At 56.0% G+C, this 13969-nt stretch overlaps 4 protein-coding genes across 4 annotated transcripts; 2 read left to right on the forward strand and 2 right to left on the reverse strand.

Moving 5' to 3' along the window:
- Positions 1-1455: 1455 nt before the first annotated feature.
- BBK36DRAFT_1143519 (helicase) lies at positions 1456-3584 on the reverse strand (the record flags this gene model as incomplete). The annotated part of the gene is made up of 2 exons (XM_024893599.1): positions 1456-3285; positions 3363-3584. 2 exons carry the CDS (start codon positions 3582-3584, stop codon positions 1456-1458), a joined length of 2052 nt encoding a protein of 683 aa, XP_024747131.1.
- Positions 3585-3998: 414 nt separating this feature from the next.
- On the forward strand, positions 3999-5774 carry BBK36DRAFT_169702 (hypothetical protein). Its single transcript, XM_024897828.1, has 8 exons — positions 3999-4094; positions 4144-4168; positions 4267-4564; positions 4655-5134; positions 5195-5623; positions 5645-5666; positions 5710-5727; positions 5757-5774. Exons 2-5 carry the CDS (start codon positions 4148-4150, stop codon positions 5599-5601), a joined length of 1206 nt encoding a protein of 401 aa, XP_024747132.1. The 5' UTR covers positions 3999-4094; positions 4144-4147; the 3' UTR covers positions 5602-5623; positions 5645-5666; positions 5710-5727; positions 5757-5774.
- Positions 5775-11924: 6150 nt separating this feature from the next.
- Positions 11925-12695, reverse strand: BBK36DRAFT_1125016 (hypothetical protein; the record flags this gene model as incomplete). The annotated part of the gene is made up of 2 exons (XM_024891229.1): positions 11925-12526; positions 12593-12695. 2 exons carry the CDS (start codon positions 12693-12695, stop codon positions 11925-11927), a joined length of 705 nt encoding a protein of 234 aa, XP_024747133.1.
- A 491-nt stretch (positions 12696-13186) lies between these two features.
- On the forward strand, positions 13187-13852 carry BBK36DRAFT_1161759 (DUF1783-domain-containing protein; the record flags this gene model as incomplete). Its single annotated transcript, XM_024894394.1, has 2 exons — positions 13187-13268; positions 13341-13852. The coding sequence occupies 2 exons, from the start codon at positions 13187-13189 to the stop codon at positions 13850-13852; spliced, it is 594 nt and encodes a 197-aa protein (XP_024747134.1).
- Positions 13853-13969: the final 117 nt, after the last annotated feature.

Below are 13969 nucleotides of genomic sequence, written 5' to 3' on the forward strand. Positions count from 1 at the left end.
TGGTCCGGCTCGTGGAAGACTGGCTGCCGCTGTTCCGATATGAGATTTGGCCCCTGGCTGGCCGTTGAGGCGGCATTGGCATGCGGAGCCGAGTTCGACATCACCACTCCTCAAACTCAACATGAGAAGCAAAGCAGGTATTACTACGTGCAGCAATGCCACGGAATTGCGGAGTACGGAGTCTGGCTACGAAATCCTCTCTGCAGAAAAGCTCCGAGTCGGCAGCACGCACCAAAGTGCTCCGTGACGGCCGCGACCGTTACCAGGTTGTCGTAATATTACAGAGCGCCAGGCATCACGCTCGGATGCGAAGCCGGCTGCTGGGACAAAATTACAAGACCCCCATGTCGACCCCATCACAAGCTTTTGTTATGTTCCATGTTCCCCTTGCTTGCATGATGCCTACAGTCGGTGAGCGGCCAAAGATAATTCAGACGAAACAGGAGAAACGGGTCTTGCATGCATAGGAGGAGGTACCACTTCTTCGTGCGTCCCGTCGAAGGAAGGGAAAGGAAAAAAAAGCTCGAGCTGTTTCTGCCCTGGCGAGACATGCATGGGGTCTTGTCGAGGGCTGAAGAGTCTCAGTCTCCGCATCCTTTTTGCGCCGAACGAGACAGGCCTTGAGCTGATCTTGAGACAACTGTCTTTGGCAGAGACCTTCCACCTCGGTATCTCCTGCGCACTATCTATGCTGTTTCCTATGGCAACCTGCCTGCAGGTCACGTTTCGCCAACCCTTTACATCGGTGTTTGCGCGCTGAAACATGGCCATCCGACCAACACTCGCTGCCTTACTCTCCATTGAAGAAGCAGAAATATCTCGTGCGACCTGGTGTTCCAGCTCACAGTCTCTCCAGCCCAGACCAGGGAGAACAGCAAGGCCTCTCGTAAGATTAGCTACCTAGGCAACGCACGGCAGCAACTCAGTCGATCGTGGCAGGCGTGGGCATCCCGGCTGAACATCAGCAACGGATTCCCACCGATCACCTGCTTTGTGGACACTACCTACGGCCAAGAAGACGTGGAAATCGAATACCCTCGGCACTGGCCTGCAGCGTGGAGCCTTGAGATTCTATTCACTTTCGGCTATTTATCCTAATCTTGATATATAAGAGCTAACAGCGAAGGGTCATACTACTGGTATCTCGCAGTAATGATAGTAATAGCTATCGTTCTGCGACTTGGCGGTAGTAGATGCAAAAGGGGGCATTCCAGAACAATCCATGGAGCCATCTAAAGATAGAAGAACCAGGCTCGTACGGTACCAAGGGACATTCAGTCTGTGTCCTGGCCGATGACCATGCAATGGACAAAGGAACTTGGTACTACCGACTGCCGATGATGCCAGATGCATGAAGTGCGCGTCCATTGAATACACAAGTCTCGCTGTGCTTCGGCTTCTGAAGGGGAGCACAACATCCCCCCATTATGCTAACCACGAACTATCTTGGCCGTGTCAAGGTCGAGCAGTTGCGTTGGAGAGTTTATAAAACTCGGGCGCATATTCAACCAGCCAGTTCTTCTCAATCTTGGTAATGTCGCGGATATACGTCTTCTCGCCCGTCTCCATGACCTCATGGAAGATGACCCAGTCGGCCTTGCGGTTGAACAGGAGCGAATTGGGATGCGCATGCAAAACCGTGCCGCCTTCGACGTTGCGATATGTCCCGTCCGGCTGCATGCGTGCTGCGTGGGCGAAATAGCCAGACGTGAGGCAGCGTCTGATGTTCTCTGCTTTCTTGCTATTGTCGATTGCCGATGAAGAAGAAGGTTGGTTAGATGAGGAGAGCGTCTCGTCGACCCTGATGTTGAAGCGCTCAAGGTAGCGCTTGAGCTGAGCTCGGATGCTCATCGCCCGCGTCATGGACTTGTAATTCAGATGGTGCTCATGGCAAAACCTCGCCTCCTTCCTGCCCTTTGTGATGAATGTCTGGTAGACGTTGAGCAGCGTCAGATGGTCTCCCTCCTCTGCGGCAAACTTGCGCCTGGAAGACTCCATCCTTTTCTGCTCACCGTCGTGATAGAACCACACGTTCCCGCCGAGGCTCGTCATGGCGGCAATGGTGAGCATCTCGCTCAGGCAGTTGAACTGCGGCGCCGAGAGCAGGGTTTTCGCCATCATTGGCTCGACGGCGAGTTCTGCCATGCGAGATCCGAGCGGGTGTGTCAGTTTTGCGTATTCGTCCAAGGCGCCGAGCGAGTAGAGCAGTTCGAGCGCCTTGGACATGAGCTCTGACGGTGGCGCAGAAAGAAAGTCGAACCGAACTACATTGTCGATGCCGAGAGCTTTCAGCTGCAGAACGGTGGATGCTAGGTTCGATCTTTGGATTTCTGGAGGGTTTGTTTCCGGCAGCGCCTGGTAGGCGTCTTCCGTGTAGAGACGGTAGCATTTCCCGGCCTTGGTGCGGCCTGCTCGACCGGCTCGCTGAGAGGCAGATGCCTTGGATATGGGCGTCGTTGTGAGCGTCTCGATGCCCGTCTTGGGGTTGTAAGCACGCAGCTTGACGAAGCCGCAGTCGATGACATGCACTATGCCGTCGATTGTGACCGAAGCCTCGGCAATGTTTGTCGAGAAGACGACCTTTCTCGTTCCCTCGGGCGGCTTGTCGAACACGTACATTTGCTGCTCTGTCGAAAGCCCCGCATAGAGCGGCAGCGGCTGTAGGGAGCCGTGCCTGCTATCTAGCTGAAGGGCTCTCTCGGCCACTGCTTGGATCGCGTTGTCAATCTCCTCACGGCCCGTCAAGAAGACTAATATGTCCCCTTCGCCTTCTTGGGTGTGGATGTCGAAGACGGTGCTGACTGCTTTCTCGACGTAGTCCTCCGTTGGAGACTCGAGATAGAGAATGTCGATTGGATATGTCCGTCCCTCGAGGCTGACAATGGTGACGAGGTCGTTTGACCGCCGGCCGTCTTGTTCCTTTTGCGTTTCTTGCCCGGAGCCCCTCGTGAAGAAGTCAAAGAAGTCCTCGGCCTGGATCGTCGCGCTGCTGACGATGATGCGCAGCTCGGGCCGCTTCTTGCGAATCTTCTTCAGCAAGCCCAGCAATATGTCGGTGCTGATGGACCGCTCGTGAGCCTCGTCAACCATGATGACGGAATACCGGCTCAGCAGAGGATCGGCCAATGCCTCCCGAATCAGAAGAGCGTCAGTCAAGAACTTGATCCTGGTGGAGGACGAGGTGACATCTTCGAAGCGGATCGAGTATCCGACCTCTTGGCCAATCTCACAGCCGACCTCGTCAGCAACCCGTAGGGCCACAGTGGTGGCGGCCACACGACGCGGCTAAGCATGTAACGGTCAGCAAGAGAAAAGACGTCTCGCATGAGGGCAGCTTGTTGGGGAGGTTGCCAATTACTCACCTGGGTCACCCCAATGATCTTCCCATCTGAGCACCATCCGGCCTTTTCGAGGAACTGGGGGATCTGCGTGCTTTTTCCGGATCCCGTCTGGCCGATGACTATCGTGACTGGATATGTCTCGATGACGTAGAGTAAGCTCTCGCGATGTTTTGCTATGGGGAGCAGTGCCGAGGGCTTGTGTAAGGCTGGGATGAAGGACGAGTCGAGGTCGAGTTCAGCCATTGTAGAAGTTTCAATTCTATGCTGGTTGCATTGAGTGAAGCTAGTTTCCAGAAGCCGGCCTTGTTTGGAGCTTGTTTCAGCTATAACATCTTATGCTCTCATATTTGTCGGTATTTGGAATGAAATCAAGTATTTAGCACCGCGATATGAAGCCGGAATCAGGACGCTTCCCGCCTTTCCATCACCGAACCCTCAAGGCATTCCACCAGCGTTCTGGCGACTGATCAAGCAGGCCAAGTTCAGCTACCCTGGAACTCAAGAAATCGGCTCAGCCACACTGTGGCGGACAGGCAGCTACCCCGTGTGGCGCCGTGGCTTGATAACTGTCACCTTACCAGACTGAGCTCCTTTATTTGCTGCGGTGGGGCGCGTCATCAGCGTCGTGGCTCAGTAATAGCTCTCCAACCCCTCCGTCATAATCGCAACGGCGAGCCCGATCCTGAAGCGAAATCATTCCATATTCCAGAAGCCCTCAGCCGTAAGCGAAATCACGAGAAATCGATAGCCTTGATCCCCTCTTGACGCGCGCGCCGGGCGAGAACGAGATTCAAACGAAAATAACAATGTCGGCTCCTGCAGAGACGGTATATAGGAATCCACCTCCCGGGAAGCCGGGGCTGCTGCTTGTCAAGGTAGTGGCGAGAGCTTGCGCGGATGCTGATGTGCTGATGCGACTGCGCAGAACAAAGTGACGGATTCAGGCGCCGAATCGCCCACGACCGCACAACCGCTGGACATGTCAGATGATGACATGCAAGAGACTGGAATCACAGGCGACGGCACCGTATCACCAATGCTCAGCTCGAGACAGGACTCGGACGGCCCAACCCCGCCGCCCAAGCCGCCGCGCCCGATGACCGAGGCGCAGAAGAACCAACTCATCCTGAAGGAAGCGTTTCCTACGGTCGAGGATGGCGTTATCAGAGCGGTTCTGACCGCGAGTGGAGGGCGCGTGGAGCCTGCCTTTAATGCCCTGCTTGGTACGTCGATGCGATGCGCTGTTGCGCTTGTTGCGCCAATGCGCGCAGCCGTTTCTACGGTGCTGCATGGCATGCTTACGCTGTAAGTAGAGATGACCGACCCGGATGCTGCCAAGAACGAGCCGCAAGACGTCCCTCCTCAGCAGCCGCCGAGGCCCTCGCGGGCTCAGATTGAAGAAGATGAGCGATACGCGCGGCAGTTGGCGGAACAGTACGACAACGTCGGGGCCTACGAAGCTCGCACCTCCAACCGCGGAGGCAGTGGACGAACAAGAGGACAGCAGCGCGACTCTGCAGAGGAGCGGGAGCGCAGCTTTCTGGACGACGAGCTTCCCGTCATCCGCGAAAACCTCCGACAGGGATTCCTCGAGACCCAGACCAAGGTGAACGGCTGGATCAGCACTTTGAAGAAGAAGATTGAGGAGAACTTTGACGAGAGCGAGGATCATGAGCGCAGAGACGGACCTCAGTATCGCCATGGCGGGCCCAGCAGCAGGAGCACCGACTACGATGCCGACCCGCAGGTTCTCAGCGATGACTTTGCTGGCATGAAGTTTTCCGCAGACGGCAGTATGTATCGGAACCCCCATGATGGCAAACCAAGCATGGCTGACGATGTTGTTGCTCTAGCTCCTGCTTATAACAACCGACCGATGGCCAATACCGGCGTTTACAGACCACCCCCCTCCACCTCGCCGCGAGGAGCAGACGGCCGGAGAGTGGGGTTCAAAGATGAGCCCGAAGAAATCAAGATGTATGATGCTTCACCCAAGCTTTCTCCCAAAGGCGAGACTGCCGCAGCACCGGCAGGCAAGGCAAGCAAGTGGCAGCCACTCTCCAGTGTAGACCCGGACCCGATCACGGACAACGACCCCTTCAGCCTTGGTGACAGCGAGGATGAGAGAGAGACAAAGGAGAAGCCCAAAGACGCCAAGTTGGAAGACACCGAGCGGCTGAAGAAGGCTGCGGCCGAGGCCATGGCAGACAGCCTGGTCGATCCAGCCAAGGGCGGGGACTCGAGTGCGAAGAAGAGCTGAACAAGTGGACGTGAAGATTGGGATGGGGGTTCAGTTACCTGACGTAATATCCAATGGCGCGGCTGTCTGTTTCTGTGTTTTAAGATTCCTGCGTTGTTCCTTGCGAACTGCTCGAGATGCTAGGTAGTAGTACTAAGCTGGAAATAATGCAATAGTATTGGACTTGGCAACTTGATGCGATGGTGTTACATCGCCTGTACAGATCTGGGGTGGTGTTGGCGGAGACGTCCATACAAGGTTGACGTATGGCGGGAGTGCTCCATGTCGTCTTCGTGAAGGGTGTCATACTCGTCAAGGCGCAACGAGGCCTTTGCGTCATGACGGTGCTTTCAGCACGAGCAACGACGATGGAGGCCAAGCATGGCCGTCGTTGAACCTACTGCCATCTCTCGTGTCACGCCTGTTTGGTGGTGCTGTAGTATTAGTGTAGAGTTCTGTTTGGGTCGGTCCTTTAGCTTTTAGGCACATTAAGCTGTCAGCGATAGTCGAAGACGTCCCCGTCAGGTCGACGCAGCACGATGTAGCTCGACGTGACGTGCTACCTGCAGCACCGAGTCCATCATGGGCGTTGCGGCAACTCTGTTCTCTGTACTGCGCAAGTACATACCTACACACAGCACAGAGGATACCGGAGCATTTGACGCCGAGTGGCGGCAGCGCGGGCACGAGCTGGCAAAGTTCAACGAACAGCGACTGTCTCCGTCCGAACGGCTGCACATCTCCAGACTGCGCCTATCGCTCACGCACGAGGTGCAATGCTGGACGGCGATTGGATCCGGCGTCGAGGGCGGGACGAGGTTAGCAGCAGATCCGGCAAAAGAACCCCTACAGACGCAGCCCAATTGGAGGGGCCCTGCGCAGATGCTTTGGGACGCAAAAGCGTGCGACGCACCGGGGTGCTGTTAGGCCGCCGCGCGGGCGTCGCAGCGCCACGGCTAAGCACCGGCACGCGTCGCGCAGTCGCAGGGCGGTACCGCGGCCCGCAGCAAGGCTCGACGCCGCATGAGCAACCCTGGTCGGTTCTGCAGAGCGACCACCTCCAAGCTGCCAGACGGCGTTGAAAGCGACTTGCACCAGCGGCCACGGGCTTCCATCGACATGATCGAGACAGGTCGAGGGCTCTCATGAGTCGCCCCCGCTTCACCTCACCAGCTCAGCACCGCACCCGACAGGCCACCTTTGCACGCACCGAGTACCTGCTTGTGCCTCTCCAACTGACTCGGAGCCAGGGCGACGGCCACGGGACAAGAGCCAACTGCGAGGGAAGCCCTTATTAGGAGTGCTAGTCAGTCGATTCTCAGTCTCTGCCATTGCCCTCACCGAGCACACGCTTCCACCGGCCTTTCTCCCTCACACTCTCGCCAATTGGCCTGACTGACGTTGAGCCCGGACAGCAGACGGCAGACTGCCAGCTCAGACACGCAGCTAGCCAGCCTCATCGCCTCTGCCTTGGCTCGTCTGGACTTCTACGGCCTGTTCCGTCCACCGGCACCTCTATCCAGCCCGGTAGGCTGATCGCTAGAGACCCCAGCTGCTGGATTCTACCCTCGTGATCCAAGTTTACTCATTCGGGGGGGCCAAGAGTTCACACGGAGCAAGTGGTTGACGCCCGCCGGCTCTTTTCTCATAGTGTACGTGACCCAAGCATCTTCCGTTTGAAAATCCGTCATCTTCCCACCATCAAGAGCCCCTGCCAAATGCTGCAATCAAACCTTGTTCACTGCACCGTTGCTTCCTCTGCCTTCTCGATTTGCTACAATCCCCGGCTTCCTTACTCCTCCCGGCCTCAACCTGCATCCCATACTATCCCGGAAGCAGAGCACCGACCTCCGCTTGCTGCCAACTGCGGGACAAGGGCCTCAAGGTACGAGCCGCGCCGGAGCTGCTGTCTGATGGATTCCGTCGGGACAAGTCAGCGAGCTGCCGACGTCCATCAGTCAATCGTTCCCCCCACGCGGACAAGTGTCTGGCGAACTGTGCACAGTACTGGCCAACCCCTGCTCTTTGTTGCCCTCGGACACCTCCGGGCGTTCCCGTCGATATGGCTGGCCGTTGAGAGAGCAAATGTTGCTTGTCTTGACTAGTCCTATTGCACACGCAGCTAAATGTCAGAGCAGGTGTCGTTCTTACAGGCGCCGCCGCCCACATCTCATCACCGACCTGCCCGCCGTTCACAGAGAAGGCTTACAGGCCGTGAGATCGTAGCCCGTTCTGCGCTGGCCAGTATATCCTTCCTTGTCCTGCCCGGTCTTGCCCTTTTCTGCTTCCTCAACTCCTCTGCCCCCGCGACTCCCGTTCGCCCGGGGGTTCTGTGTCGCAACATGTAAGTCAGATGGCCGCTGCGTCGTGACGCAACCCCTACCCGCCCGGAAATAATCTCCCCCAGAAAGCTCACATAGATATGTGCCGCAGGAAATTTGGCAAGCAGATCCAGAAGCGCCAGCTTGAGGTTCCCGAATATGCTGCCAGTTTTGTCAACTACAAGGCGCTGAAGAAGGTAATTGTGCCTTTCTTATTCATCCTGGGACATCAAGAGCCTGTCCACTCTCATTCTATATTGCCCTCCCTGATTCCTTCTTGACGTCTTCCTTGTGTTGCTCGAGAACACAGTACGACCGTGGGAGGCTGATTGGGAGGGGAGAGTGTCAGCCCGGGCATCCTTGTACTTGCATGCCCGCACCCTCTGGCTCTCTCCCCGATCATTGGCAAAATTGACACGCTTGTACACCATCAACTTGCTATATCTTTGTACCACCTTAGGCTAATACCTGTTTTTATTTGCCATCCAGCTCATCAAGAAGCTTTCAGCTACTCCAACCCTTGCCGCACAAAACGATGGCCACCGCCTACCCACTGTTGCGGATTCGCAGGCTGCTCTGCAAGCGAACAAGGCAACCTTCTTCTTCCAGTTGGTAAGTCAAACCTCCAATGCCGCCACCATGATGAACATCCCGCCGGGATTGCTGACCCTCGAGCAGGAAAGAGAGTTGGACAAGGTGAATGCCTTTTATCTGCAAAAGGAAGCCGAGGTATGTCACCAACCGCGACCCCGTTGCGCGAAGCGAAGAGTGCCATTGCCAACCTAGACATAGCTCAAAATCCGTCTCAAGACGCTGCTCGACAAGAAAAAGGTCATCCAGTCACGCCAGGGCATTTCGAGGCGCTCAGCCAAATTCACCACTCTCGAAGAGGGGTTCCAGCAGTTCGCTACCGATCTGAACAAGCTCCAGCAGTTTGTCGAGATCAATGGTACCGCCTTTTCGAAGATTCTTAAGAAGTGGGACAAGACATCCAAGTCCAAGACAAAGGAGCTGTATCTCTCGCGAGCCGTCGAGGTCCAGCCGTTCTTCAATGCGACGGTCATTAGCGAGCTGTCGGATCAGGCCACCACCAGCCTCCAGGAACTCGGTGCCTGGTCAGATGGCATCCAGGTCAATTTCGACTCGTCGTCCACTGGGCATGTAGTCACAAGCCAACATTTCGTGGGAACCGATGAAGGGGATGCCGATACGCTCCTGTTGGATACTGTCATCGCCGGGAACCTTGAGTCGATCAAGGATCTTCTCGCCAAGATGCAATCGGCCGCCCAGGCTGGCGATGGCGATAGTTCCCTGATGGAGCGGTTGACACGGACCTTCTTGGCGGCGATCAACGAAGCCCCCAAGAGTGCCTTGCAGGCCCTTTTGGACACGGGAATGGTCGATCTGCATTCCTACGATGACATCAACGAGCGGAACTGCCTGCATCAGGCCGCCATCTATGGCCGACAGCACGTCTTGGAATGGGCTCTTGAGGCCAAGGTGGCCGTGGATCGCACCGACGTCTACGGCCGGGTGCCACTGCACTATGCTAGTCTGCACGGTCGCCTGGACATGCTGGAAACGTTGTTGAATGGTAAGTTGGGAGTCCAGACCCAATTCATCTAGCAGGCTATGGATCTAATCTCTGTGTCTTTCCACCATCTATTAGCCAACCCGAGCACCATTGACCTGATTGATCACGACAACTTTACACCACTGATACACGCCATCATACATGGACATGTTGAGTGTGTCGAGCGACTTCTTGCCAGGTCAGCCCGTATCGACCCGGTGTCAGATGCGGACCATGTGCCTTTGAACCTCGCCTGTGAGCATGGCTCAGTCGCCATCGTCGAGATACTATTGAAGCACGGCGCCAAGATCCTGCCCGATGCTGAAGGGCTGTATCCCCAGCACCTGGTAGCGCGATGTGGACGGACATCGGATTTGCTGCTGCTCCTGAAGCAGTACGGAGCCGACCTTGATCAAATCGACAAGCTGTACGGATGGACGCCCTTGCTGCATGCCGCCAGCGAAGGCAACGTCGAATGTCTCCAAGCGCTGCTCAAGCTTGGCGTCGACGCGACCATCCGGGATGAAAAGGACCTCCCTGCCATGTACTATGCCGCCTGGGAAGGCCATCTGGAATGCATGCAGCTGCTCACCCCGTACAACAAGCGCCCGAGAGCAAGTCCCCTGGGAGGCCAGCCCACAATTGACATCATTGGCAGCAGCAGTAATGCCCCCCTACCCATGTCCTTGGACCCGGATGCGATTCCGATCTTGGAGCTGCCCCCACCCATCATTCCTCTTCGCCGATATGGCCACAACTTCCTTGACACCAAGACGGTGGTGCAGATTAGCTTCCAGGACTCGGGCGAACAGCCGCTGGTCTTTTTCCAGGATGGAAAGTATCCGGCTGCTCGGTTGACCATTTCCTCCAAGGTCTCTGATCTCATCCCCAAGAACATCATCCTGCCTTTCCAAGAGGACACCCGCATGGTTTCCTTCCAAGTCGACAATCTGGAGACGTTCTCACTCGACTTTGACGTGTTCCCAGCGTACGGCGCCAAGACTATTGCAAAGACGGTGGTGCTGCCATCGGTGTTCCTGAACCAGTCTGGCGGCTCGAGGTCTTGCCTGCCACTGTTTGACCCGCGGTTACGAGCCATTGGCCAAATCAGCTTCAACACGCAGGTCATCAAGCCGTTCAGGGGACAACCGCTCGAGATTACAGACTTTGAGACGTACTGGAAGGCAACGAGCCAGTTCGACCAGCCCACAAATGCCATCATCACGGGATCGAGTCTCTCTGGCGACTATGTCCGAGTGTTTGTCCAGTACACGAGCGATGGAGTGCCCATCATCTGGCCACAGTGGACAATTTCGTGTGGCGGGCTCGACATTCCCGTCTGCAGGCTGTCGTTTGCACAATTCGACGCTATCACGTCTCGGGGCACCGGCCGCGCCCAGCTTGCAGGACTGGCATCGAAGACGGCGGACGACATTGCCGAAATCTACCAGATCCTGGCGACGGCTGGCATCACGCTGAAGGAGGCGCTGGCCATTCTCCCTCCAGGCATCCATGTTAACCTGCAGATTGTATATCCGAACGCAGAAGAGGAAAAGACGCTGGCTTTGGGGCCGGCTCTCGACGTCAACGACTATGTCGATTCGATCCTGACGATTGTCTTCGACCACGCCCGAGCCCAGAGGGCACAGTCGCACTCGTCACATGTTGTGCGCTCCATGGTGTTTAGCAGCTACAATGCGCGACTGTGCACCGCCCTCAACTGGAAGCAGCCCAACTTTCCCGTGTTTTTGTGCAATGACTTGGGCCGAGATGAGAACAACACGGCGCAGGTCAATGGACGGCGGACGACGTCGATCAAGGAGGCGGTCCGGATCGCGCAGACGAACAACTTTATGGGTTTGATATGCTATGCAAAGTTGCTGGTAAGTATCTTCACGATCCTGATTCACTTCTCTCCCTGACTTGTTCTTATCTAACGCCCCTGGATCAGGAAATGGTACCGGCATTGGTAGATGCCGTCAAGTCGCATGGACTTGCTCTCGTGATGGACAAGTCGTCTGATACCCCTGAAGCAAGCCCTCTCGTGGATCCTTTCCCTCGGCCGCCCAATGGCGTCGACGGGATTTTGAGAAGCCATGGTATTTTACGCTTCAATGATTCTATAGACATCTAGACTGATAGGGGATAACTCTTTTTCCTATTTTCTTTTCATCGGAATGGCGGCGTGGACATTTGGGTTGTGGCTAAACGAACCGTCTAAACAGATGACTGGACGTTTGGCAATGGCAGGCAACAATGTGCGGAATATTGCAGAAGAGAGAAAGTCAAAGCATTTTTACTGTCTTTTCCTCCAGTATAGCAGAAAGGTGATGGTCTTGAGCCATTTCTGTTTCTTGCTTTTGTAATCCCTTATTGCATACATAGATGTACCTATATACATATATGAAAAAAAAAAAAAAAAAAGCAACCAAACAGAGAGAGTCTTGCTCTCAGGCGCCTTTGTAACCGTACTTGAGGCCTGACAGCTCCCTCTCAGGGTCTACACCGGCCATGACGATCTTTGCCGTGATGGCGACGGAGTAGACGAGGCCCGGGACGTTGCCCATGCTGACCCAGCCGAAGCCGCCGCCCCGGTCGTTGCCTCTTACAAGCCCCATGAGGATCAAGAGCACGACCAGGCCGAGATTCAGATACGGCAGCGTTCTTTCCAACGGCGACCGCATCTCAACCTGCGCCGCCGCCCTCCTTCCCAAAACGCCTCCTAGAGACTGAACGTTATGCTGTTGTCGCCGTCGTAGCGAAGAGCTGGCGCTGGTAGACGACGACGACGACGACGAAGAGTTATTCCGTCTGCTGGCCCAGTCATCGATGGCGGCGATGCCCGTCTCCGTCGGCGGAAGGCGATGCAGCAAAAACGCAGTCGCAAGCAGCGACGTCAAGCAGAAGACGGCAAACGAAGCGGTCTTGGGGTCGAGGAGCGGGCGGACGTAGGCGACTGTGGAGAGGAGGGGCAGGAGGAGGAGGACGCGGGCTGTGGATTCGTTTTGGGAAGCGTTTTGGGTTGTGAGGGTTTGGATGAGGTTGTCTTGTTCTGTTGCGCCGAGTTGGTAAGTCATTCTGGGGATAACAAGGATTAGGATTCAAATTCAGAATTTACCTTGTTCGTCCATGGCTTCGGGGGTGTCGTCGGAGTCGGAGTCGTTTGGGTAGTGGAATGTTCGTCGGAGACGGGTTGTTTGGTCGGCGAGGGAGGGCGGCATTTTGGGGTTGCTGTGGTGGACAAGAATGTTTAGAAGGATGCAAGAAATGGCAAGTAACGTTGGCTTTGGTTGGCAGAACAAGAGTTGTGACCACTGAGAAGCTGACGATATTGCAAGCCAGGTTGAAGTAAAGAACAAGCATCACCTTGATGGGCAATCCAGCTCCAGCACCCGCTCAGCCTTATGACGCCACAGAACAAAAGCACATGGCAACTGTACGTACCCTTGCACACGCACACACGCATTTTCCCCACCAAGTGCCGTAACCCCCACTAAAATATCTCTCAGCCTCATGCTAAACATGGTCTGACACCTTGGGATTGCAGGAACCACTTTAAGCCTGACCTAGAAACAAAAGATCAGATGAATATATCCAAACAACAGCCATGATATCAGGAATTGCGAGACGGAGACTCTTGGCCGCGGCCTCCCGGCAGGCCGGTTGCAGAAGCAGCAGCCAGACTACGAATGCGAATGCGAGCGTCAGAGCAATGCAGAGGCGATGGATGACGCCGGCGCCGAAACCAGGCGATGGGCCGTTGATGTCGAGACGAGCCGATCGCGAGCTTCCCGGTAAGCCTTCTCTTTGCCCCCCCTCTCCAAATGATATTTCCCAATTGAAGCTGACAAGCGGGAAAAACACAGACGTAGGCCAAGTCTCCCACGGCTGGCGCCGCACCCTCCCCATCTTCCTCGTCGTCGTCGCCGCCTGCTCCGTCACAATCTTCAACTACCAAAAGTCGTCGTCCCCCATCATCTCCTCCACGCTCTACGCGCTGCGCACGAACCCCGTCGCCAACGAGCTGCTCGGCGGCGAGATCTACTTCAAGCACCAGATCCCCTGGATCCGCGGCGAGATGAACCAGGTCAAGGGCCGCATCGACGTGAGCTTCGCCGTGCGCGGGAACAAGTCCTCGGGCGTGATGCGCTTCGCGAGCCACCGGCCGTCGCCCAAGGCCTTCTTCGAGACGACGGTCTGGAGCCTGACGATGGAGGACGGGACGGTGGTGGACCTGCTGGACGGGGGGGATCCGTTTAGGGGCTTGCTTGGGGGGGATGACGGCGGTGCGGAGGAGGATGATGTGCTGGTGTTGGGGGATATGGCTGGGGATGGCCAGACGAAGGGATTCAGGCAGCAGGGTGCGCTCAACAGGTGATTTGATTTCTCCAGCTGGAAACCAAGTTAGTACTCGCATTGGAGGAGCAGAAGGTGAGGAGGAGAGAAAAAAAGGGGAGACGGCATGGGCCTTTTTGTACAAGTAGAGTTTGGGTTG

Source organism: Trichoderma citrinoviride (genome assembly GCF_003025115.1).
Source record: "Trichoderma citrinoviride strain TUCIM 6016 unplaced genomic scaffold BBK36scaffold_12, whole genome shotgun sequence".
Lineage (NCBI taxonomy): Eukaryota > Fungi > Ascomycota > Sordariomycetes > Hypocreales > Hypocreaceae > Trichoderma > Trichoderma citrinoviride.